The 23,938-nt window shown below is 41.9% G+C and overlaps 1 protein-coding gene across 1 annotated transcript in view; it reads right to left on the bottom strand.

The window, feature by feature from the left end:
* The window catches only part of Pigl (phosphatidylinositol glycan anchor biosynthesis class L), a 54,471-nt gene that overhangs the window by 4,755 nt on the left and 25,778 nt on the right, over window positions 1-23,938 (bottom strand). Inside the window, exons 3-5 of the mRNA XM_090349499.1 lie at window positions 7,781-7,871; window positions 3,604-3,671; window positions 895-926 (exon numbers count right to left, since the gene is read on the bottom strand). Coding sequence (XP_090205625.1) covers window positions 895-926; window positions 3,604-3,671; window positions 7,781-7,871 — 191 coding nt within the window. The remainder of the gene's footprint in view (window positions 1-894; window positions 927-3,603; window positions 3,672-7,780; window positions 7,872-23,938) is intronic.

The raw sequence follows: 23,938 nt of genomic DNA, 5'->3' as shown, positions 1-23,938 counted from the left end.
GAATCTGAAGCCAGGTGTCAGTGGCTCATACCTGTAATCCTAGCTACTCAGGAGGCTGAGGATAACAGTTCAAAGCCAGCCAGCTTTTCCAGGGAGGAAAGTCTGTGAGACTCTTACCTCAGAAAAAGCTGAAAGTGGTGGTGTGGCTCAAGTGGTAGAGTGAGAGCCTTGAGCAAAAGAAGCTCAGGAAGCCCAGGCCCAGAGTTCTAGCCTCAGGACTGTTGAGGAAAAAGAAACGGGGGGTGGGGGGGTGGTGAGGGGAGAGAAGAAAAAAGATGAATTTGAAAGGGCAGAGTGACAGACTACTGGAGGCAAAACAGATCTACCTACCCTGTGAGAAAACTAGACAGGCATGAAGGCAAGCCTGACCTGTTTGCACATCAAGACTAGCCCTGTTGGCAAGGTACTCGGCAAAAGACACCACCTGATAAGCATGCAGTTGAGTCAGAAAGTGTGACTTTCTTTCTGCCCAGGGCACTCTCAATATACATGTGTCCCATAATACTCCAGGTTCCAGGACCCCAGAACATGCAAGTGCAAAGATCTGTGGATGTTTGCTCAAGTGTCTTTTCTACAATGACACAATGTTTGTGTAGAGCCTGCATATACCCTTCTGTATACTATAAACCATTTCTAGGTTACTTATACTCCTTATGTGTGAAGATTTTCCTACCATATTATTTTGGGTCTCATAACAAGAGAAGTCTGTTCATGTAAATACAGACACCATTTTCCCATAAAGTAATTTTGATCTATGGTGGTTAAATCCAGATGCCAAATTCAGAGATGGGGGGAAGGGAGGGGAACTGAAGCTGACCATATTTGCAAACGTTACCTTTTATTACTTTATGAGAGGAACAACTAATGGCTTTTTGTAAACGGGACTGGCCTTACCTTTAGGAAACTTCCCTTTTGAATGCAGGGCCCTGGAGGAGGGAAAGTGCAAGAGTGAGAGTGGGTAGTCACCTTTCCTTTGTGCCGACAGGAGGGGCTAAAGAGGAAGGCCTGCAGGGCTATGATTCTCCCATCCTATAGGTTCCTTGTGGTTTTGTTTTTCCTTTTCCTTTTCCTTCTTTGCATACTTCACCATTTAGGTTTCTGGAATTCCATACTTGTGGCTACAACTAAGGGACCAGGCTGGGCACTTCATCTAAGGGCAGTTAACTTAGGAGGTTGGTCTCTCATTCATGAAATGCTGGCCCAAGCTTTAACTACCAAAGAGTACAGGATGTTGGTCCAAAGTTTTTCTCTTGAAGCTAATATGAGATGTTGTTTATATTTCTTCCCTGACGTTCCCTCTTTCCTTTCTGACCTCCCCCACTCCCAACTTTCTCACTACTTTGAAAGGAAGGATGAAGCAAGTCCAACACTAGTAATCTCTGGGCTGGTCTCCTGCTTTGTTGTTTGAAAGTGCCTGCCAAGCACATTAGACTCATACTTAAGAACAGGAACTCTAGGGAGCAAGAGGTAAAGAGGGTAGGAGAGAGGTGAAAAACTTAGGGAATTGACTCTCTCATCAGAAATAGAAGACCTGAAAAACATTTCTGGGATATTGAAAAGGAAGTGATTTGTCCTGTTATAGGCAGATTCCTGGGGATATTGTGACTTCAAAATGGATATCCTAGGAAAGAAATGAGTACTAGAATCACTCCCTGGAATTGCTCAGATTATAGTCATGCAAGAGTCTCATTCAGAAGGAATTCCTAGGGACAGGGACACCCAGGAAATCTTGGGTAGGAAGGAAGCCAGGGAAAAGACCAAGAGAAGTGACCTAAGAGGTTAGATGGGGAAGAAACAGATGGTGCTACACAAAGTCAAAATGAAGTCATTTTGAAAAGTGACAGGCAGAGTCAAATGCCACAGAAGGGCCAAGACAATGAGACTCATGAACTTAACAGCCATGAAGACGACCATGGAGAAAAGTTTTCACAGACAGTGGCCATATCTATAAATTGTTTTATCTAAAGCCCAGTGGTTGTCCATAGTTTCAGAAGTTATGAGAGCCTCTTCTGAGGAAGTTTTATCTACAAAAATATGGCTTCTTAGGTTCTCTGTCTAGAAGCAAGTTTTCCTCGACTTCCCCACTCTACAGGTGATGGAATCAGGGATTAGAACCAGTTAAGATAGACTTGACTGGTTGACCTAGACAACACTGCCTATTGAGGTACTTGTGGTTGGTTTACAGTAAACCTGGTCTGCTCCTTTCTCTGGAGGAGTGTGGGTATGTGGGGAGGTCTCAAGTCTCACATACAACTGGAATGAGGTTGAGTCACTGTTCCTAGTCTCAAAGTGGCCTACTGTCCAGTCTTAGAAGCCCAAGGCCTCAGGGGAACTAAAACCCTTGGACTACCTCACTTCCCATAACCTGATTGGTGAGGCCATCTCCAACTTCAAATACTTCACTACCCTCACATGTTCAGAAGAAAGGTATGAAAGAAGTCCTCTTCCTCCGTTGCTAGTATAGGCCAGTATACTATTGATCTAGGCCCTAGCAGAAGCATTAATTTTGCTAGAGAACAGGAAACGATCATGATGCATGATCCTAAGTTACGGTTCAAAGCCAGACCACGCACTAAAAAGTCTGAGACTGTTATCTCCAATTCCAGAAAACCAGGAGTGGCATTGTGGCAAAGGAGTAGGGTAGTAGCCTTGAGCTGAAGTACTCAGGGACAGTGCCCAGGCCCAGGGTTCAAGTCCCTCAACCGAAAAAAAAAAAAAAAAAAGTTGTCAATGGAGAACAAACGGAAGTAGTATTTTTAGACAGGACTATGCTAGAAGGCCACATTGGCCTTACAGGTAGGTGTGTGTTACCACGTCTAGCATAACAACTGGGATTTCATATTATGTATGTATATTCCCCTTCCAAAAAAGATTGGAGGGCTGGGAGTTTGGCCTAGTGATATAGGGCTTGCCCGGCATGCACAAAGACCTAGGTTCGATTCCTTGGAACCACATACATAGAAAAAGCTGGAAGTGGTGCTGTGGCTCAAGTGGTAGAGCTCTAGCCTTGAGAAAGCCCAAGGACAGTGCTCATGCCCTGAGTTCAAGTACCTCGGACTGGCAAAAAAAATAAAAAAAGAAAAAGAAAAAGATTGGAAACTGTATACAAAAGTCTATAACAGGAGATAGAAAATCAGAGTAAAGGAAGGAAAAGATGAAATGGAGTCCAGTGATCCATAGAACCCATTTCCTGGAGTCTTATTCCTGAATTACAAGGGTTGTGAATTTGGCCTTGAACCATTCTGTTCCCAAAACAGAGAGAGAGAAAAAAAATCAGTCACTCCATTTTCATGATCCAGGGATGGGGTATATGCACACACACACATGCACACACACATGCATGCATACACACACACACACACACACACACACACACACACACACCCCAGGTGTTTAGGAGAGGAACATTCTTACTGAGAGATTTTTCATAACAAAGATGATTTGTAGTGAGGAGTGGGATAAGGGAGCAACACGACCAACAACAGCTCTGTATGAATATGTGGTAGTAAGATTCCCAGATAAACAGAGGAAAGGAGCTTTAGTAACCATGACCCCTGAACCAATGGGCAAACTTTTTCCCACCTCCATACCAGAGAAGCATACCTCACGGTGGCATACAGAGCAATGTGGTTGCTGTGACCACTGACTCCTCCAGCATCAAAAGTCACTACCTGCAAAGACAGATGAGGATAAGGGGGTGTTGTGTTTTACAGATGTTTTCTCCATTTTTCAGCTTCAAAGAAGCTGTCTGTTGTCATTGCCTTGGAAAAGGAAAGAGGGAACTGAACCTGCAAACTTAAAATTCTGGAATGCGGAAACTGACTTCTGAAAAGATTACGGTGTGTAAGCAGTTGGGCTGACTATAACATGGAGGCTGTTTCCATGGGGTTTACTGTTTACTCTTGTTTTTAGCCAGAAGAGCAAAGTGTAATTTAACCATGACAGAAACCGTTTCAGAATACTTATCTCCTAGCTCCTTACTAACATTTACTTTTCCTGGCTGGCAATTATATGAACTTTGTTCAAGTGGGTGCAGCCTGATGTTGGGGCTCTTTTCCTCATGTGATACTGTGGGCACAAAATCTATGAGCACCAATGTCCATTACAGCCTAGATTTGAGTTCATGGAAAAAGTATGTATGTTATTGGCTGTCTCTAATTTCATTTTCACAGATTTGTCCACATCTATTCATGAATTACAAACTCAGTCAAAGTTCCAACACTTAATTTCTGTATAGATGGATTAAAGCTCCAAAGGGGGAATAAGAATAACAAAAAGCTGGGCACCGGTGGCTCATGCCTGTAATCCTAGCTACTCAGGAGCTGCGATCTGAGGATCATGATTCAAAGCCATCCCAGGTAGAGAAGTCTGTGAGACTCTTATCTACAGTTAACCACCAAAAAGCCAGAAGTAGAACTGTGGCTCAAGGCTGGGAGTTTGGCCTAGTGGTTAAAGTGCTTGCCTAGCATACACGAAGACCCGGGTTCAATTCCTTGGTACCACATACATACAAAAAAGCCGGAAGTGGTGCTGAGGCTCAAGTGGTAGAGCTCTAGCCTTGAGAAAGTCCAAGGACAGTGCTCAGGCCCTGAGCTCAAGCCCAGGACTGGCAAAAAAAAAAAAAAAAAAAAAAAAAAGAACTGTGGCTCAAGTGGTAAGAGTGTTAGTCTTGAGTACAGAAGTTCAGAGACAGTGCTTAGACCCTGAGTTCAAGCCCCTGGAGTGGCACAAAAACCAATACAACCGAGGCTGGCTGGAAGTCACGAGAAGTTCTCCCACATACTAAGCACTAAACTCTACTCCGGCCTAGCACCCATTTCTGCTCACCTTAACAAATCTAGAGTTCCAAATATTTCTCTACTTGAGCACAAAAGCCTATTTGTTTATATATGCCCCATTTGTAATTTGATAGTCCCACCAGGGCTTAATCCTATCACCCTTTTTCCTCTTGGATTACCGGTCAACTGACCTTACAATCAGTTCCTGTCCTTTTGAATCATCTGCCAATAGGAATAATGATACCTACTGTATTGTGGGGTATATTGTCTTTGGCAGAACTTTCTCCCACTCACTGTACTATTTGGTTCTCAAAATGACTCCATGAGATAGGAAAACAGGTGTGTGTGTGTGTGTGTGTGTGTTTAAACTCAAATAACCAGTTTTAATCCTGGTTCTTTCTTCCAGGCCACCAGAGATGACCCAAGTCTAGTCTTCTCTGGCACTGGTTATTCATAGTACTTTGGGCCAGTCACAGAGCTGTATTGCCAGAAGTTATTTCACCTTGGAATGGCAGCTTCCTCATCTGTGAAATCAGGGAAATAATGCCTTCCCTACTTTCCTTGATGACTTAAGATGAAGATAAAATAAAGCCACATTAAAAGGTTTAAAAACTACAAATCAGGGCTGGGAATGTGGCTTGTGGTAGAGTGCTTGCCAAGCTTGCATAAAACCCTGGGTTTGATTCCCCATTACCACATAAATAGAAAACGCTGCAACAGGTGCTGTGGCTCAAGTGGTAGAGTGCTAGGCTTGAACAAAAGAAGCTCAGGGACAGTGCCTAGACCCTGAGTTCAAACCCCAGGACTTGCAAAAACAACAACAACAACAACAACAACAACAACAAAAAACAACCAACCAGGCCAGGAGTTTGGCCTAGTGGTAGAGTGCTTGCCTAGCACGCACTAAGACCTGGGTTTGATTCCTCGGTACCACATACATAGAAAAAAGCTGGAAGTGGTGCTGAGGCTCAAGTGGTAGAGCTCTAACCTTGAGAAAGGCCAAGGACAGAGCTCAGGCCCTGAGCTCAAGTCCAGGACTAGCAAAAACAAACAAACAAACAAACAAACAACCCTATGAATTAGTAAGTGCTAGTGTCCCAACTCCTGGCCTGTCACCATCAGATAGAGCTAGTAGCACACAGGTTAGTGAGATCAGTATCAGAAGGGTTGCTGGAGGGCATTCCCTTGGCAAAAGGATTAGAGCCAAGTGGCATTCAGCTCAATTTCCTTTTTGGTGCTGGGGACAAAGTCCAGGAACTTATATATGCAAGCATGCACTATACCTTTGAGCAATACCCCCAGTCCTCAATTATCTTCAAATTCTCCAAGGCCTTTATTTCTCATCTTGCATCCTCTCATACTATTTTACTCTGTGGAGAGCTAGATGAACCAACTGGTACTCAGCTCCCTGGACATTCATAGATTCGTACGTGACAATCAGGATCTATGTGGTTCTTTATAGAATTCCACCAGCCCCTTCTTTTGTTCCTTCTAGTTTTCACAAGTCTTGGTAAAAATGAAATCTTGTCCAGATTTCAATATATAGAAGACCCAACGGTGGAGATGTCTGGCGCTAAAGCATTGTCTCTTACATGGAGATGATTTTGTCCGTGGACATTTGGCAATGTCTGAAGATCTCTGTTGTGATATCTGAGGAGAGGGGTCGCTCCTGGCATCTACGCCAGAGATACAAACACATTTCATAACGCAAAGGACCACACCTCCAACAAAGAATTATCTAGCCTCAAAGGTCAATGATGCTTTCAGCATTTGCTGTAAGGGATATGTATTTTTGGCTTACTGCTTTATTTCTAGTTTCAACACATAGTGTAAAAGGATAAGGCAGGGACTGGGATTTAGGACCTAGCCTAGCTAACTGTAGTGAAGATACTGTGGAAGGCAGAAAGCTAACCTTTCCAAAGTCCTGTTCTGTTACTCTGTATAATTCTCATGATGCTCCTGTATCATGATCAAAGCAGATAAGCTGGTGAGCATAATAAAGACATGGGACCAGATGCAACCCTGTTTTCTGCCATCACACTATTCTATGGCCGTGGGGCTAGCTTCACTTTGGAGGAGGGGGCGCTTCTGATCTCATCCTGGCACAGTGTAGGTGACAGTCTTCCTGTGGCTCGGCTTCGGTTTCCCACTTGGTGTATGCTTTCTGTTGGTTCTTCCCTGTCTTTGTTGTGTAGTGGGTATTTCTGGACTGAACTGGGATCCCCACGATAAATTACTCAGCTTGGTACAGGATACTGCCTCTGAGAGCCTTCTCACCTGCCTAGTACTAACCCTCATCATTTATCATGGAGAGACTATAAGAGGAAAAACATAGTTTACTGTGGTACAAGGAGCTGAACAGAACCTGTACTTAGCTTGGTGATAGGCAATCCTGACAGCCTGGTCATGGTACTGGCATGACCTATACTTTTACTGTAGGTTAAGTGCAGATCAGGGAAAGAATTTCCAACTGCTTTGTGATAACCTCAATCTTCTTAACAGTAGGGTGGTTGCAAGTAACTTATTAATAAAGAATTGCTTTAAAATGATTTCCTCTGCCAGGTAACAGATGGCTCACACCTATAATACTAGCTGTCAAAGCTAGACAAAAGGAAGTCCATGAGACTATTAATCTCCAATTTGCAAAAAGCTAATGAAGCTGTGGCTCATGTGGAAGAGTCCTTAGTGAAAAAGCTAAGAGACAGCACGAGGCCTTGAGTTCAAGCCCTAATACTGGCACAAAGAAAAAAAACAAGATCTAAAAGAGACCTGAAAGGTGTATTTATTTCTAGGTAGGCTCAATAGGTTTCTAGAGCACTGGAAGTTTGGACACTTCATGGAGTGGCATCCTTTCTGATACTGAGCTCACCTATGTACTATCAGCCATATTTGATGGTGACAGGCTAGAAGTTGAGACACTTTAGCACTAATGATTTGTAGAAACCAACTGGTAGGATAGGTAGGAGACCATGGACTTTCCAGTCAGGGAGGTGTCCCCTTACCAGGTTGATACCATTGACTGCTATGTACTGGAGGAGAATGCTGGCCACACGCTCTGTGTCCCACTGGACTCCGGGGTCATCGGGGAAATCCCTGTAAGTGAGAAGCACATTAGAATACTTCTTCTAATCAGCCCCAACCTATTTTCTAAGCTCCAGGGAATTATGCCAGTGGTTGGGTAGCTCCTTATCCTTAAGGTACTAAGATTTCAGTTAAACAGTTACAATTTACAAACATAAAACGAGTAGAACTAAGTGAATAATTCTACTCAATGCCCTCTTGGGGCTTTAGCTTCTTGCTAAGGATAAGAAACAGCATCAATAAGACAAAGCTCTGTCCACAAGTAGGGAAGGGCAATATGTTAATAAAGAACACAAGGAGCTGGCATGGTGGCTTACACCTGTAATCCTAGCTACTCGGGAGGCTGAGATCTGAGGATCAATGTTCAAAGCCAGCCTGGGCACTAAAGTCTGAGAGACACTCTTATCTCCAATTAACCACTAGAAAATCGAAAGTGGTGCTGTGGCTTCAGGGGTAGGGCAGTAGCCTTGAGCTGAAGAGTTCAGGGACAGTGCCCAGGCCCAGATTCCAGAGTTCTAGATCTACAAAAAATAAAAACAAAACAATCAAACAACAACAAAAAAGGAAAGGTGATAAACACTTCGTAAGAATAACAGCAGACTCTGCGTGGTGGTATATTCCTGTAATACTAACTATTCAGGAGCTAGAAGTGGTGCTATAGCTCAAGTGGTAGAGCGCTAGCCTTGAGCAAAAGAAGCTCAGGGACAGTACCCTGGTCCAGAGCACTGTCCTTGGGCTTTCTTCAAGGTTAGTGCTCTACCACTTGAGCCACAGTACTGTTCTGCCTTTTTCTTTATTTCTTTCTTTATTTATTTTTTGCCAGTCCTGGGCTTGAGCTCAGGGCCTGAGCACTGTCCTTGGAATTTCTCAAGGCTAGAGCTCTACCACTTGAGCTTCAGCACCACTTCTGGCTTTTTTTTCTATGTATGTGGTACCGAGGAATCGAACCCGGGTATTTATGCATGCTAGGCAAGTATTTTAACCACTAGGCCAAACTCCCGGCCTGCCTTTTTCTTTATATGTAGTATAGAGGAATGCTAGCTCTACCACAAGGCCAAACTCCCGACCCCTGGCATATTTCACTTTTTAGCATAGTATTCAGCCATGTTGTCACAAATAGCACAAATAATATCCCACCTCCTATTCCAGTGCACATTGCCCATTTCCTTTTTTTTTCATGGAAGGACATTTAGGCTGTTTTTTTTCTTTTTCTTTTTTGGTGATTTGTTTATTTTGCAGTATTGGAGTCTAAACTTAGGACTTTCTATTTAGATTATGTATGTATGTATGCATATGCCAATATTGGGCTTGAACCTAGGGTCTGGGTATTGGCTCTTAGCTTTTTTGCTCAAGGCTGGTGCTCTTTCACTTGAGCCACAGCTCCATTTTTGGCTTTTTGGTGGTTAATTGGAGATGGGAGTTTCATGGGCTTTCATACCCATCTTGGCTTTGGACTGGGATCCTCAGATCTCAGCCTCCTGAGTAGTTAAGATTATACAACCTTTTAGAAAACACATTTCCTCCAGCCCTGATTTAGTTTATATCTATATACTGTCTCTTGGTCTATTGTGAATAATGCTAAAACGAATATGGTATGCAAACATTGCTGCAAGATGCTGATTTCATGTCATTTCCTTTGGATTATATATTCAGACGTGAGTGCTGTATTACATAGCAGGTCTTTTTTTTTTTTTTTAAGTGTGAATGCTTGCCAAGCAAGTGCTCTATCACTTGAGTCACACCTCTAGCCCTATTTTTAATTATTTGAAGAACCTTCAAACCATTTTCCATAACAGTTGTGTATATTTACAGTGCAATCCACACTATACAAGGGTTTCTTTCTCTCCTCACCAACATATGCTATCATTTGACTTTGGGGTAGGAGTTATCTTAACAGGTTAGAGGTCATACAGCACACTGTGGTTTTGATTACATTTCCTTAGTGACTTGTGATAATGAGTACATTTTCATTTACCAGTTGACCATTTGTATGTCATCTTTGGAAAAACATCTACTTAGGTATTTTAATTTTTAATCAGGTTGTCTGGGTTTTTTTTTTTGCGATATATTTGCTATATATCTGGATACTAGGCACCCACAGGGTATATGGTTTACAAATCTTTTCTCCCAATGTATAGCTTGCCTCCTCATTTTGTTGACTGTGTACTTTGGTGCACAGAAGCCTTTTAGTTTGATGTAGCCCTACTTGAGTATATTTGCTTTAGTTGTCTATAGTTGCTTTAGTTATATCCATAAAAATCATTGTCAAGACCAACATCAAGGAACTTTCTTAGTCTCGGGTTTTTTGCAGATCCAGGCCTTATATTTAAGTAACCAATTTTATGATAGTAAGCAATTTCTTTTTCTTTTTCTTTTTGCCATGCTGGGATGGAATTCAGGGCCTTTACATGCTAGGTCAGTGTTATACTGCTGAACTATATCCCCATCCCTGTAACTAGCTCCCAAGTACATTTAAAGTAATGGTGATGAATTATAATTGAAGTCTTGGATTGTAAGTAATGTTTGGATGGTCAAAACCACCCCACCAAATTCTTAAGCAGAACTCAGTCAAGTACCAAATATCTAATGATCTTTTGACATTTCAGTGTATTTTCTGTTGCTCTGCACTTTGCATGTAGACTTTCCCCTTACTATTTTATAGTATTTTCCTTCCTATTGCCCTCTGGTACCCAGGGAGGAGACAATATTCATCCTGTTTGGAATAATATTCATTGATTTTAGGCTATGATTCAGTAGCTGGAAAATTTCTTGTATCAACACCTTCCAAGTCTGTCTGGGATGGAAGCATTCCCAGCATTCCCAGAGAGGTAAAGACACTGAAGTCAGGAAAGGAGAACATTTTGCTTAATGCCCTGTGATCATTCCTTTGGTAGATTGAGTGCTTCTGGTTTCTGATAACTTGATATTCTCCCTGCTCTTCTCCTGTCTACTGCATTCTTCATGCCCACCTTTGGTGCTATCTCCTCCATGAGGCATTGTGCAAAGAGCTACAAAGTTCAAAGGACATAGATCTTTATGTTGTCTTCATTTCTTACATTAACTGCAAGTTAATGGGTCCCTTAAACTATGCTCAGTTTTGATGATTCACAAGAAGGACAAACACTACTCCCTGAAAACTGTTCTATGTATGTAAGATACCCCAAAGGATTTCTTCCCTTCAATGTAAGAAAATGTGAGGTTTTATTTATTTATTGTGGGTCATGGGGCTTGAACTTGGCCTGGGCATTGTCCCTGAGCTCTTTAGCTCAAGGCTACTATCCTACTCCAGGGCCTGGGCATTGTCCCTGAGCTCTTCAACTCAGGGTGTGCCCTACCCTTAAGCCAAGCCCCACTTCCTATTTTCTAGGGGTTAATTGGAGATAAGAGTCTCAGATCCTTTTGTGCCTGGGCTGGCTTTGAACCTTGATCCTTAGATCTCAGCCTCCTGAGTAGCTAGGATTACAGGCGTGAGCCACCACTCCCGGTTTGAGGTTTTATTTTTATTGTATTTATTATTATTATTATTATTTTGCCAGTCTTGGGCCTTGAACTCAGGGCCTGAGCACTGTCCTTGGGCTTCTCAAGGCCAGAGTTCTATCACTTGAGCTACAGCACCACTTCTGGCTTTTTTCTATGTATATGGTACCGAGGAATCAAACCTGGGTCTTTGTGCATGCTAGGTAAGCACCTACCACTAGGCCAGACTCCCAGCCTTAAGATTTTATCTTTGAGGGAATATAAAATTGAAAATTTCAGACCAACTTACATGAGCTGTTTTTGCTTAAAGTTCTATGAACTAGCTCAAGGTCTAGGCCCAAATAATAACCTTCTGCTCAGTTTCTCTTCTCTGGTAGAGAAACAGTCCTGCTCTGATAGCCTTGCTGCCTTGAATGTAAACAGGAGTGATGGGAGTTAGCGTTCAACCTTTTCTTAAGAGACAGTTGGTGAATGACCTTTCCCTGTTTTTCTTTTTCCTCTCTTTGCTGGCTGGAATTTGTATACACTAAATAGAATTGGAGTAGTCATTTTTATGCATGAAGTAATCTTAGGCTTAAAAAGTAGAGCAACTAGGGCTAGGAGTTTGGCTTAGTGGTAGAGTGCTTGCCTAGCATGCAGGAAGACCCGGGTTCAATTCCTTAGTACCATACATATAAAAAAGCCAGAAATGGTGCTGTGGCTCAAGTGGTAGAGCTCTAGCCTTGAGAAAGCCAAAGGACAGTGCCCAGGCCCTGAGTTCAAGGCCCAAGACAGGCAAAAACAAGCAAACAACAACAAAAAACAAACACCACAGACTCAGACTCAGGCTCTGAGGGTTCTGGTGACTAAGCCATCGTAGTATCCCAGACCATATACTGACTCTTACCACAGTTTAAGGTTTCTAATTTATGTTTCTAATTTATAGATGATGCAATTCTTAAAAGGCTCTCACCATATAATCAATTTTCTTAGTTTGTTTCCAGTTTTTAGTATTGTAGTAAGGCTGTAATGAACACTTATACACCTAATTTTGTATGGATCTCCCAGTATTTCCTATGACAAAATAAAAAAAAAATGTAATTATAAACTGGGTGCTAATAGCTCAGGCCCATAATCCTAGCTACTTGGGAGAGTAAGAATAGGAGAATCTCAACTCAAAACCCAGGAATTAAAGTTCATGTGACTCTTATCTGCAGTTAACCACTAAAAATCCAGAAGTAGAGCTATGGCTCAGGTGGTAGAGCACTATCCTTGAATAAAAAAGCCTCAAAGATAACACTCAGGCTTTGAGTTCTAGCATGAAGATCAGCACACAAAAACAAAAAACAAACCAGCGAAGAATGACGGGGCATTAATTCAAATGTTAGAGCACTGGACTACTGTGCTTGAAGTTCTGACTCAAACCCTAGAGCCACCAAAAGCAAAACACACATTACACACACAAAAAGACTGTTCTTTCCTTTAGGTGTACATTTGTCATGTATAAAAAGAGACAGAGAAAGAACATGTGAGAACTGTTAGGAAGGGTAGATAAAAACTACATTAATCCCCAAGGAGTATAGCACTAAGAGAGTGTTCTAAAAAAAGGGGACTAGCTAGAGGCCAAGGGATGGATAAAAAGAGATGCACTGCATAGGCAGAAAGGAAAACCTAGGAAGTACATTCCTATCAAATCTATGCTCTCTAAAAATCCAGGATGCCTTATGCTTATTTCCTGATCCTTCTATGTTCTCTGACAAATGTAATTCAATTGCTTCTATGGTTGGGAAAACCTGATTGCACAGCAATTACTCACTTATATGATGAGTTACATAGTCATTAAGAGGCTGGCAGGAAAAAGAACAGACTACACATATTGTAAAGATTACAACTTTGCCTTGTTAAGTAAACCCTCTTCCTGGGAAATCACCTGTCATTCAAAACCAGTATGACAGTAGCAGTCAAGTCCCAAGTTGCAGCAAAACCTCACCATCTGTCATCACCTATTCTATTTGACTAAGGTAGAATTGGGTACATGGATTTGCTCTAGCAACAGACAGGTTTTCTAAAACAATTTCCTATAGCCCACTGCTTTCCAAATTCAGATATCTGCAGGCCTACAGGAAAGGCAGTAAGAGTATTGGAATTAAGCATTCCTAGAAACTTCTTTTACTTATTAATAAGGCCTTTCATAGCTTTTATAGCAAGAAGTTCTTTGAAATATTTTTTTCTTCATGCCGTTACTGGAGCTTGAACTCAGGGCCTGGGTACCTGTCCCTTAGCTTTTTTTTTGCTTGAGGCTGATGTTCTACCATTTGAGACACAACTTCTCTTTTGGTGGTTTTCTAGATAATGGAGATAAGTCTCATGGACTTTTCTGCTTCAAACTATGACCTTCCTGAACATCTAGGATTATAGGCATGAGCCACTGGCTTTTGGTTCTTTGAAGGAATGTTAATGCACCCAACCCAAAATATTTAAAAAAAAATCGGAAAGATTATTGCAACTCTGTATATGCATTATAGTTCAGCAGTAGAGTGCCTGTCTAGAAGAATTGAGATTTATCTCTAATACTACAAAGCAGGGGAGGGGGTGATTAAAGAAAATAGATAATTTATTAAGGAAGAAATGCAAACTGGCAATATAATTGCCTATATAGGGCCGGGAGTTTGGCCTAGTGGTAGAGTGCTTGCCTAGCATGCACAAAGACCAGGGTTCAATTCCTCGGTACCACATACATAGAAAAAAGCCAGAGGGGCCGGGAGTTTGGCCTAGTGGTTAAAGTGCTTGCCTAGCATGCACGAAGACCTGGGTTCGATTCCTCAGTACCACATACATAGCAAAAAGCCGGAAGTGGTGCTGAGGCTCAAGTGGTAGAGCTCTAGCCTTGAGAAAGTCCAAGGACAGTGCTCAGGGCCTGAGCTGAAGCCCAGGACTGGCAAAAAAATAAAATAAAAAAAAAATAATAATAATTGCCTATACACAGTAAATTTTTTTGTTTCTCAGAAAGAATGAAAAAGTTGTGCTGTGTGCCCATGGCTTATGTTTGTAATTTTATCTACTCAGGAGGTTGAGATGCGAGGATCAAGGTTCAAAGCCATCCCAAGCAGGAAAGTCCATGAGATTCTTAGCTTCAAAGAGTCATCCAAAAAGCCAGAAGTATGTGGCTCAAGTGGTAGAGTGATAGCCTTGAGTAAAAAGAAGTGCAGGAACAGTGCCCAGATCCTGAGTTCAAGCCCTAGGGCCAGTAAAATAAAAAAATAAAAATAAAAATAAATGAAAGAAACACAAAATTGAAGCAAGATGTCTGTTTGGAGAAGGGCCCAGGGAAGGGGCACCATCATAGTACTGGCAGGTGTTTAAATTGCTACAATAAGTTAACTTAGTTATATGCAATTATGTGTGCCCTATGATCCTGTACTTCTAGAAATTTATCCTAAGGAAATAGAGAATCTTAATGACTGAAGTCAGAGGAGCTGAGATACCACAGTCACTCCAATTAGAGCAGAAGGAGGTCAGCAGTTCTGTTACTTTAGCACCAGGGAGCAATTTCTAACTTCCTGAATTGTGGCTTATGAAAAATGTTAAAGCTAACACAGAATTGTTGGAGCATGTTCAGAGTAAAAGCAAAGAAAGCATACATACACATGAGATTTAAAAGGTTAAAATACTTCAAATTAATCTTCTCAAGTCTCTACACTTGAATTTTGTTTATTTTCTTTAAAAGAATAAGTCTCATAGAAAGGGAAAATACATATAAAGAAATTGAACTCTAAAAACAAAATGTCTGTGAGAATGTCTACATAAAGGCTCTGAATGTATTCAAGTCTCCAGGGATTTTAGGCTTAGCTTCCAGGAAAGCCCATCCTAGTGCTCAGCCAGCACTTGACTGGGAATGTGGGCTGTGAGGAGGAGGAGGGAGGGAGGCAGGGGAAGGGAAGGCCTTTATTGACTTGGATCTAATTGCAGATGCTGCCTGGGTGATGTCATAGGACTCTCTGAAAGGTGTATGAAAAATATCTTACACCTGTCCTATCCAGGAGAAAAAAGGAAGTGTTTTTCTCCACATATGTTCATTCTATGTACTTCAGGGTTCAGCACACTTGAGCACTGAAGACTCTGAAGAACCTGGGGCAGAAAGCAAGTGGCACAGAGCAAACCTGAAGCAATGGTTTGTCAGAATGACACTGCCTGAGGGTCGCTCAGATGTCTTAAAGCATCTGGACGTAGGGGTGTCAGGAACCCAAGAAAAGGTAGGAGGGAAGGGAAAGGAGCTGGGGGAGACTCAGAGAATACACACACACTCACACATGTGCCTGTACTAAGGCTTGAACTCAAGGCCTAGTTGTAGTCACTTAGGTTTTTTGCCCAAGGTTAGTGCTCTACCACTTGAGCCACAGCATCACTTCTGGCTTTTTGGTGGTTAATTGGAGATAAGTCTCATAGACTTTTCTGCTTGGGCTGGTTTCAGTGCTCAGAATTCAGATACCTAAGTAGTTAGGATTACAGACATGAGCCTGGCTTAGTGCCTATGTCTGACCTGGACTAAGTACTTACTGTACTACACTTGGAACTAAGTTTCAGAGGCAAATATGGATACAAGCCACAGTCCCTGCAGGTGGGTACCTGCAAAATGAGAGAGAATCTGACGGGGAAAGGAGAGAGGGGCAAGGGAGGTTTGGTTCTGAAAACCTCTTAAGAGAAAAAGGTGGGCATTTTGGAAGCTGTCAAACCCTGCAGAGTTGTCACTTGCCAGCCTTTTGGTTAGATGTATACAAGCTCGACAATCCCTTGGGGGTGGAGGGGAGATTTAGCAAACATAGTGTTAAAATTGTTGAAAAATGACCCAGACTTCCAGCTCCGCCCTTGAACCAAGTGTTCAGTAAACAAGCCTGTATCACAGCCTGTGAGAGTTCATAAAAATAACGTTTGTTTTCTACTGGGTAATATCTTCAAACTCTGACCTTTCCTACACATTCTAATGACTCACCCTGGCTGGCACTTTTTAAAGCTGGGTCAGCAGAGCCAGGGAAAGGCTCTGGGAAAAGCATCAGAGGGTAACCAGTCCCTTCCTTCACCATATTCACACAAGGAAAGCCCCCTTCCCCTCTCTCCCTCGCTAGGACCACAGGGGATCTTCCTCCCTGAGACCCAGCCCAATGCTGAGGCAGACAGTTTTGTCTCTGTTGTGTTGGAGCTTGACCAGTGTTAGGTAATAGCTTATCTCTCCGAAAACTGAGTCCTACTTTTGCACACTGCACTCTGAACTTTAATACAGACTCAGGCAGCTCACACACCCTTATTTGGTCTTGTGGCCTGTGTAGCCAGAGCTGGAAGAGTCAGGCACCCCTCCTCCACCCACCTCTGGTATATTTCAAAACTAGATTACTTCCTTTGTCATCCAAAGGTCTGTAGGGTTCAATGTAACACTAGGACCTGCCCAGAGTCTGAAGGTTACCTGGAGCCCTTGCCCTTGGCCTCTCCCTATCCAGGGGTCTTTGTGGGAGGCAAGGACTATGTTCAAGGCTTGAGACCAAGCTGGGTTCCAGCTGCTTGAGTGCATTAAAACCAGGGATGTGCAAAGGACTTCGATCTAAGCTGAAGAAAGGTAGAAAGGACATTCTGCAGCAGGAAGAATCCACAACTTCTGGGGATGTCTTTGGATCTTTGCAGACTAGAAATATAGGTAAATGAAGACAGGAAAGGCAAAGGGAAAATAAGCAGAAGGGAAAAGTCTAAGAAAAGGAAGAAGGCTGAAGAAGTTTATAAAAATCAACTCAACTTTTTTTTTTTTTTTTTGCCAGTCCTAGGGCTTGAACTCAGGCACTGTCCCTTGGCTTCTTTTTCTCCACCACTTGAGCTACAACTCTTCGTCCAGTTATTTCCATTTATGTGGTACTTGAGGAATTGAACCCAGGGCTTCATGTATACTAGGCACTTTACCTCTAAGCCACATTCTCAGCTCTCAACTCACTTTTATCAAGTAACTGCTCTGATAAGGAGCCCAGACATAACTAAATGTCTATATAAGGGTTTTAAGCCCCCCAAAGGAACCATGAAATAGATATTTTCCTTCTTGTAGCTTATAAAAATGATTGGTAAATCACATATGGGAATCAGTTACCTGTGCTTATCTTTCTGAGAAAGATGCACTTCATTAAAGCAAAGCTTGCAAAGTGCTGGTAAGAAATCTTTCTTTAAAACTTGTTAATCTGCTGTTTAATGTGACTACAGAAAAACAAAAGAATCTATCCATTGACTCTATTCAAAGAGGTCAGAGTTCTGTTTGCCTGGACTAACCCCCCAGTGGTTTAAGAGCCAGCTGTCTAAATGTAAACTGCTTTCCCTCTACCCCCCTCCTTCCCCACTTCCCACATAGAGTGCGGTGGTAAACCTGGAAGAAGGACTCAGTAGCTGCTTTCCCTAAGCATGGACTCCTCACTTGATTTTCCAAGATAACTTCATGAAAGCCCAGACCTTCTGCTTTCATTCTGTGTCTCCTTTACCTTGGGTCCTATTCCTGTCTGCTTTATGTTTGTTTTGTGTTTGTTTCTGAGATAAGATCTTTCTATAAAGCTCAGCCTGTCCTTGAATTCATTATGTAACCCATACTGGTAATACTCTGGCCTGAGCTTCCTGGATACTGGGATTACAAGCATGAGTCACCACTCTCATCTTGTTTTTGTGTGAGATGGGGATCATGTTTGTGTTTGATGATAAGAGAATCTTGAACAAACAAATAGAGGGAAAGCCCAAACAAGGAAATAAGAATTAGGGCTGGGAATGTGGCTTAGTACTTGCCTAGCATTCATGAAGCCCTAGGTTCAATTCCTTAGTACCACATAAACAGATAAAGCTGGAAGTGGCACTGTGTTAGCCTGGAGCAAAAGAAGATCAGTGACAGTGCCCAGTCCCAGAATTTAAGCCCCAGGACTGGCAAAAAAAAAAAAAAAAAAAAAAAAATCCATTAATGTATATACAACAGGTATAAAAAAATTTGTATCAAGCCGGGCATGGTGGCTCACACCTAACTACTAAGTAGGCTGAGATCTGAGGATCAAAGTTCAAAGCCAGCTCCAGCACTAAAGTCTGTGAGATTCTTATGCCCAATTAACCAATAGAAAAATAGGAAGTGGTGCTGTAGTTCAAGGACTAGGGCAGTAGCCTGGAGCTGAAGAGCTCAGGGACAGTTCCTAGCCCCAGAGTTCAAGCCCCATGACTGACAAAACAAACAAACAATATATATATATATATATATATATATATATATATATATATATATGTATACACACACACACACACACATACACACACACACAAACACATACCATATATGTGGCAAATATCAGGAGTAGTGACATTGAAGCTATAATCAGTGGATATCAAGATATTGGCAACAAGTTCTGGAAATAAATTATTAATAATTATCGTAACAGGTCACTAGTAACTATACTTTTTTTTTGGTAAAGGTGATGTACAGAAGGGTTACAGTTATGTAGATCACATAATGAGTACATTTCTTTTTGAATGGTGTCACCCCCTTCCCTCATTCCTATATTGTCTTAAATCTGGGGATTTATTTATTTCAGAGATAAAGCAATGGAATAATCAGCAATTTGATAGTCACAACCTGTTTCAGATTAAAGACAGATGAGACAAGCAAGCTCACAGTCAAAAGTAGAACTGATTTTCAAACAAGAGATATGGCTCAAGGCGTGTTTCAAGGGGCAGAGCTGGTCAGCATGAGACCCTAAGATCCCCAGCACTGCCAATAACCCCCCCCCGCCAAAAAAAACCCACCTCCGAACAAATTTAAAAACAAAAACAAACAAGATGGCTCACACCTGTAATCCTAGCTGCTTAGGAGGCTGAGATCTGAGGATCATGAGCAGGAAAATCTGTGAGACTCTAAGCACCAAAAGAGCCAGAAGGGGAGTGGTGGCTCAAGTAGTAGAGTGCTAGTCTACAGCAAAAGGAAGCTTAGGGACAGTGCTGAGGCCAAGCTGTAGGACTAGCCAATAAATAAATAAAAATTAAAAAAAATTACAAAGCAATGGTGTTTTGGTTCAATACTGGATCCCAGTATTTGGATCCCAGTTTGAATTTTAGGTAAGTTAGAGGTATTTCCCATTAAAAAGAATAGTTTATCTGAAATTCAAAGGTAATTGGACCTTACATTTTATCTTCAATCCAGTTTAAGATACATACCTTTGTTCAGGGCAATTATTCTGTGTTGTCATAAGTATTTATTGTGAAAAAGACCTTAGAGATAATCTCTAACACATTTTTTTTTGCCAGTCCTGGGCTTGAGCTCAGGGCCTGAGAACTGTTCTTGGACTTTCTCAAGGCTAGAGCTCTACCACTTGAGCCTCAGCACCACTTCCGGCTTTTTTCTATGTATGTGGTACCGAGGAATCGAACCCGGGTCTTCGTGCATGCTAGGCAAGCACTTTAACCACTAGGCCAAACTCCCGGCCCCTAACACATTTTTTTTTTTTGATCAGTCCTGGGGCTTGAACTCAGAGCCTGAGCTCTGTTCTTGGGCTTTCTCAAGGCTAGAGCTCTACTGCTTGAGCCACAGCACCACTTCCAGCTTTTTTCTATGTATGTGGTACTGAGGAATTGAACCAGGGTCTTCATGCATGCTAGGTAGGCCCTCTACCGCTAGGTCAAACTCCAAGCCCAACTTTTTTTTTTCTTTTTTTGTGGATCATGGGGCTTGAACTCTGGGCCTGGGCACTGTCCCTGAGCTTTTCAGCTCAAGGCTACTGCCCTACCTTTAAGCCAAGCCTCACTTCTCATTTTTCAGTGATTAATTGGAGAGAAGAATTTCAGGGACTTCAGTGCCTGGGCTGGCTTTGAACCTTAATCCTTACATCTCAGCCTCCTGAGTAGCTAGGATTATAGACATGAGCGACCGTGCCCAGCAACATTTTTTTTTTTTTTTGCCAATCCTGGGGCTTGAACTCAGGGCCTGGGCACTCTCTCTGAGCTTCTTTTTGCTCAAGGCTAGCACTCTACCATGGAGCCATAGCACCACTTCTGGCTTTTTCTGTTTATGTCGTACTGAGGAATCAAATCCAGGGCTTCATTCATGCAAGTCAAGCACTGGATCACTAAGCCACATTCCCAGCCCACTTTTTTTTTTGGTGCTAAAGGAGTTTGAGCTCAGGGCTCATACTTGCAACGCAGGCCCTCTACTTGAGCCATACCTCCAGGTCCTTTCTACATTATTTTCAAGAAAAGGGTCTTGCTAAAGCAAGTGCCTGGGGCTAAGCTGGGCTGCAGTCCTCATACTTGGGGTGTTCTCTGTCCCCGGGGATGACAGGTGCACAATCAGTCAGTTTTTACTCCCATACCTGGGAGAAAAGGTGGGCCCCATGTGCCCAGCCACTGGTTGAGATGGAGTTTTAGAAACTTTATGCTAGAACTGGCCTCAAACCAGTGCATGCTAGGCAAGCACTCTACTACTAGGCCAAACTCCTGGTCCACCCCCCAGTCTATTTTTGATGTTTCTAGATCCTACAGATATAATTAATTTCTTTGAGATGCCTATGACAAACTTATTTTGTTTCTTGTGCATGCTAGGAAAGCAGGTTACCACCAAGCCCTATGACCCTCAAACTAATTTTATAATTTATTTAAAATGAATAATGGGGCTTGGAGGCATAGCTCACAGGTAGTGTATATGCTTGGCAGGCACAGGCCCTGGGTTCAATTTCCAATATAAATGAATAAGAAATATAATATCTATTTTATTATTTCTTAGGAATTTACTGAGAGATTTCTGTCGTGTGTGTGTGTATGTTGCTGGAGATAGAAGCTAGGGTGTCATATATGTTACACATGTTCTTTTTTTTTTTTTGCCAGTCCTAGGAACTGAACTCAGGGCCTGAGTACTGTCCTTGGGCTTTCCTCAAGGCTACTGCTCTACCACTTGAACAACAACACCACTTCCAGCTTTTTCATGCATGTGGTACCAAGGAATTGAACCTGGGTCTTTGTGCATGCCGGGGCCAGCACTCTACCACTAGACCAAACTCCCAGTTCATGCTGTATACACGTTCTATGACTGAGTTATAACACCAGTTTGAGGAACTATTGAGAAGAAAGGTGTGCTGCTACTTTGAGCAACTGTTCATAACTTATCCCAGTTAGAAAACAGTTGAGAAATAATAGTTTGCACTAGAATTAAGTTCAAAGGAGAAGTTATATCTACCTAAGTTTATGTGCATCTTTGTAAGCAAGAGGCTGATAATCACCTAATGAAACAGACTGAATAAACTCTTCTCAGGTTTTCTTTAGTACTTTGAATGTTAACTGTGGGATCAGAGCCCAGAAAACCACCTGCATGTAAGAACATGGGCCAAATGCTGAAGGTGAGAGTAGGGATTATAAAATGTAGTGAGAAGATGAAGAATGATAGTGAGGCTGGCATCTGATTAGGTTGTTGAAAGCATAAATTAGTGGTGAGGAGAACTGAGACATAGCTCTATTACTTTGTAAAGCATGGTGCATGAAGTGAAAGATCATTAAGATAACCCTGGTTGAATAAATTGACAGGCACAACGACACATTCTTGGTTTACTCTACTAGATGTGCAGGGGTTTGCGATGCCCAGAATATCACTACTTCCCTCCACACTCACTCTCACTGGACCCTAGTTCCCTACCTCCTGCTTGCTGGGTCTCTAGCCATTCTGACTCTTGAGCACTGGTGGTACAGATCCCCTGCACTTTTCTGTCTGTATCAGTGCCTCTGGCCCTGGAACATGGCACAGTCTCTGCCCTGGCTTCGGCTCTTGAAAGATGACATTGAGGCCTCTTCTGGAGGCAAGGAATTAAAACATACCTGGCATAGTGAAGACATATGAGGGAGGTCATGCAGAACACCAGTGACAACTTTAGAGACATAACAGCTAGATGAATTATAGTATCTGGAGTCTCATTATGTTGGTATATTTTTCTGAATATGCCCACCACTCTTTTCAGGATGAGAAATATTCTCTACAGTAAAGATATGTCAAATCCAGCCTCCCAATCCTCATTTCTAATGAGAATACTGAGGCTTTGGGATTACTCCCAAAAGGATATTTAAGATATTTATTCCCTAAACTATATTTAAGCTCTTCCTAAAGTATTGGATCTATGATGCTCTTAAGGACTTCTGGGCAGATCCTGAGGTCTCAGGTCCTGACAGGCACCTTTACTTCCTGTGCATGTTAAAACCTCAGCTGTTTCTAATAAAGTTATTTCTAGCTTGTAGGGATTAAAACTCCACATTGGACAATCATGAGCACTTATACAGCTATCTAAGCAATACCAGAGGCTTCAGCTCTCAATCATGCATCTAAGTTACTTCCAGACCTGATTTATGCCCTACTCAGGCCTTTCCATTGTACCAGGCTCATTTATTAAGATGTCTTGAAATAAAACTGTGTTCCCATAGACATGTGCAAGAGATTACACAGTTTTTCAGTATTAGGGTATATTTGGGATTAGGGTCTGATTTATAATAGTTATGTAGCATATACAAAATTCCTTGTTGGGGCATTTTACTTGACCTATGTCAAACATAGGCAGATACCTTGTGGAGCAGCTAACTGCTTAGAGCATAATGACAGGATGGACAGACAAATGAGGCATGGTTTCCAGTATCAGCCTCCAAATGAACATCTTAGAAGCAAGAAGCCCAGGGTGCCAGAGGCACCAGATATGAACTGACCTGCTCTTACTTTTGCATAACTCCAGGGTGAGTAGCAGTGGGAATTACTTATTTCACAAGTTCAGTGATTCCTCTAAAAGCATGATGCAGGTATTTCATGTAATAGTACAATTTTAATTAATATATAAACAATATTGCAAAAGATGTGAGGTATGGAAAGTCACACATGAAGGAGATATTCAATTTACCCCAACTTCTTTGCTCATTTTTCAATGACTGTCTTTTTGTTACTGAGTTCAACGAGTTCTATGATAGGGCTGGGAGTTTAGCCTAGTTGTAGAGTGCTTGCCTAGCATGTACGAAGACCTGGGTTGATTCCTTGGTACCACATACATAGAAAAAAAGCCAGAAATGGTGCTGTGGCTCAAGTGGTAGAGCTCTAGCCTTGAGAAAGTCCAAGGACAGTGTCTTTTTCTATGCATGTGGTACCAAGGAATCAAACCTTGATTTTTGTGCATGCTATCACTACTCTACCACTAGGTGAAACTCTCAGCCCCCTCCACCTTCATTCTTTTACAAGTAGCTGTCTCAGCCCATTTGTCTAAAAATTATTCTTTGCTCATTGATATGTATTGATATCTATTGCTAAAAATTATTTAAGAAATTAACCTACTGTATAAATGAGAGTTGCATGCATTACTAAAAGATGAAAGAAAAAAGTAAAAAAGAAGTCATCCTCCACAGAAACTAATGGGTTAAGCTGAATCTGAACCTTGAGGAACTAGGTCAATTGAACCATGACAGTCTTACCAAACTAATATAGATGTAGCATCATACTCTCTTCAGTTACAACACTGAAGCTGCAAAGGGCTCTTGACTAAAACCTGTTTATTGGAATTTGGCACAATGGGAAAATAGTCTAAAAAAACCAAACTGAAAACCTTTATTCTGGACACTAA

This window comes from Megascapheus bottae, chromosome 17 (genome assembly GCF_031878675.1).
Source record: "Megascapheus bottae isolate mThoBot1 chromosome 17, mThoBot2.hap1, whole genome shotgun sequence".
Lineage (NCBI taxonomy): Eukaryota > Metazoa > Chordata > Mammalia > Rodentia > Geomyidae > Megascapheus > Megascapheus bottae.
This window is presented reverse-complemented; position numbering and strand designations above follow the sequence as displayed.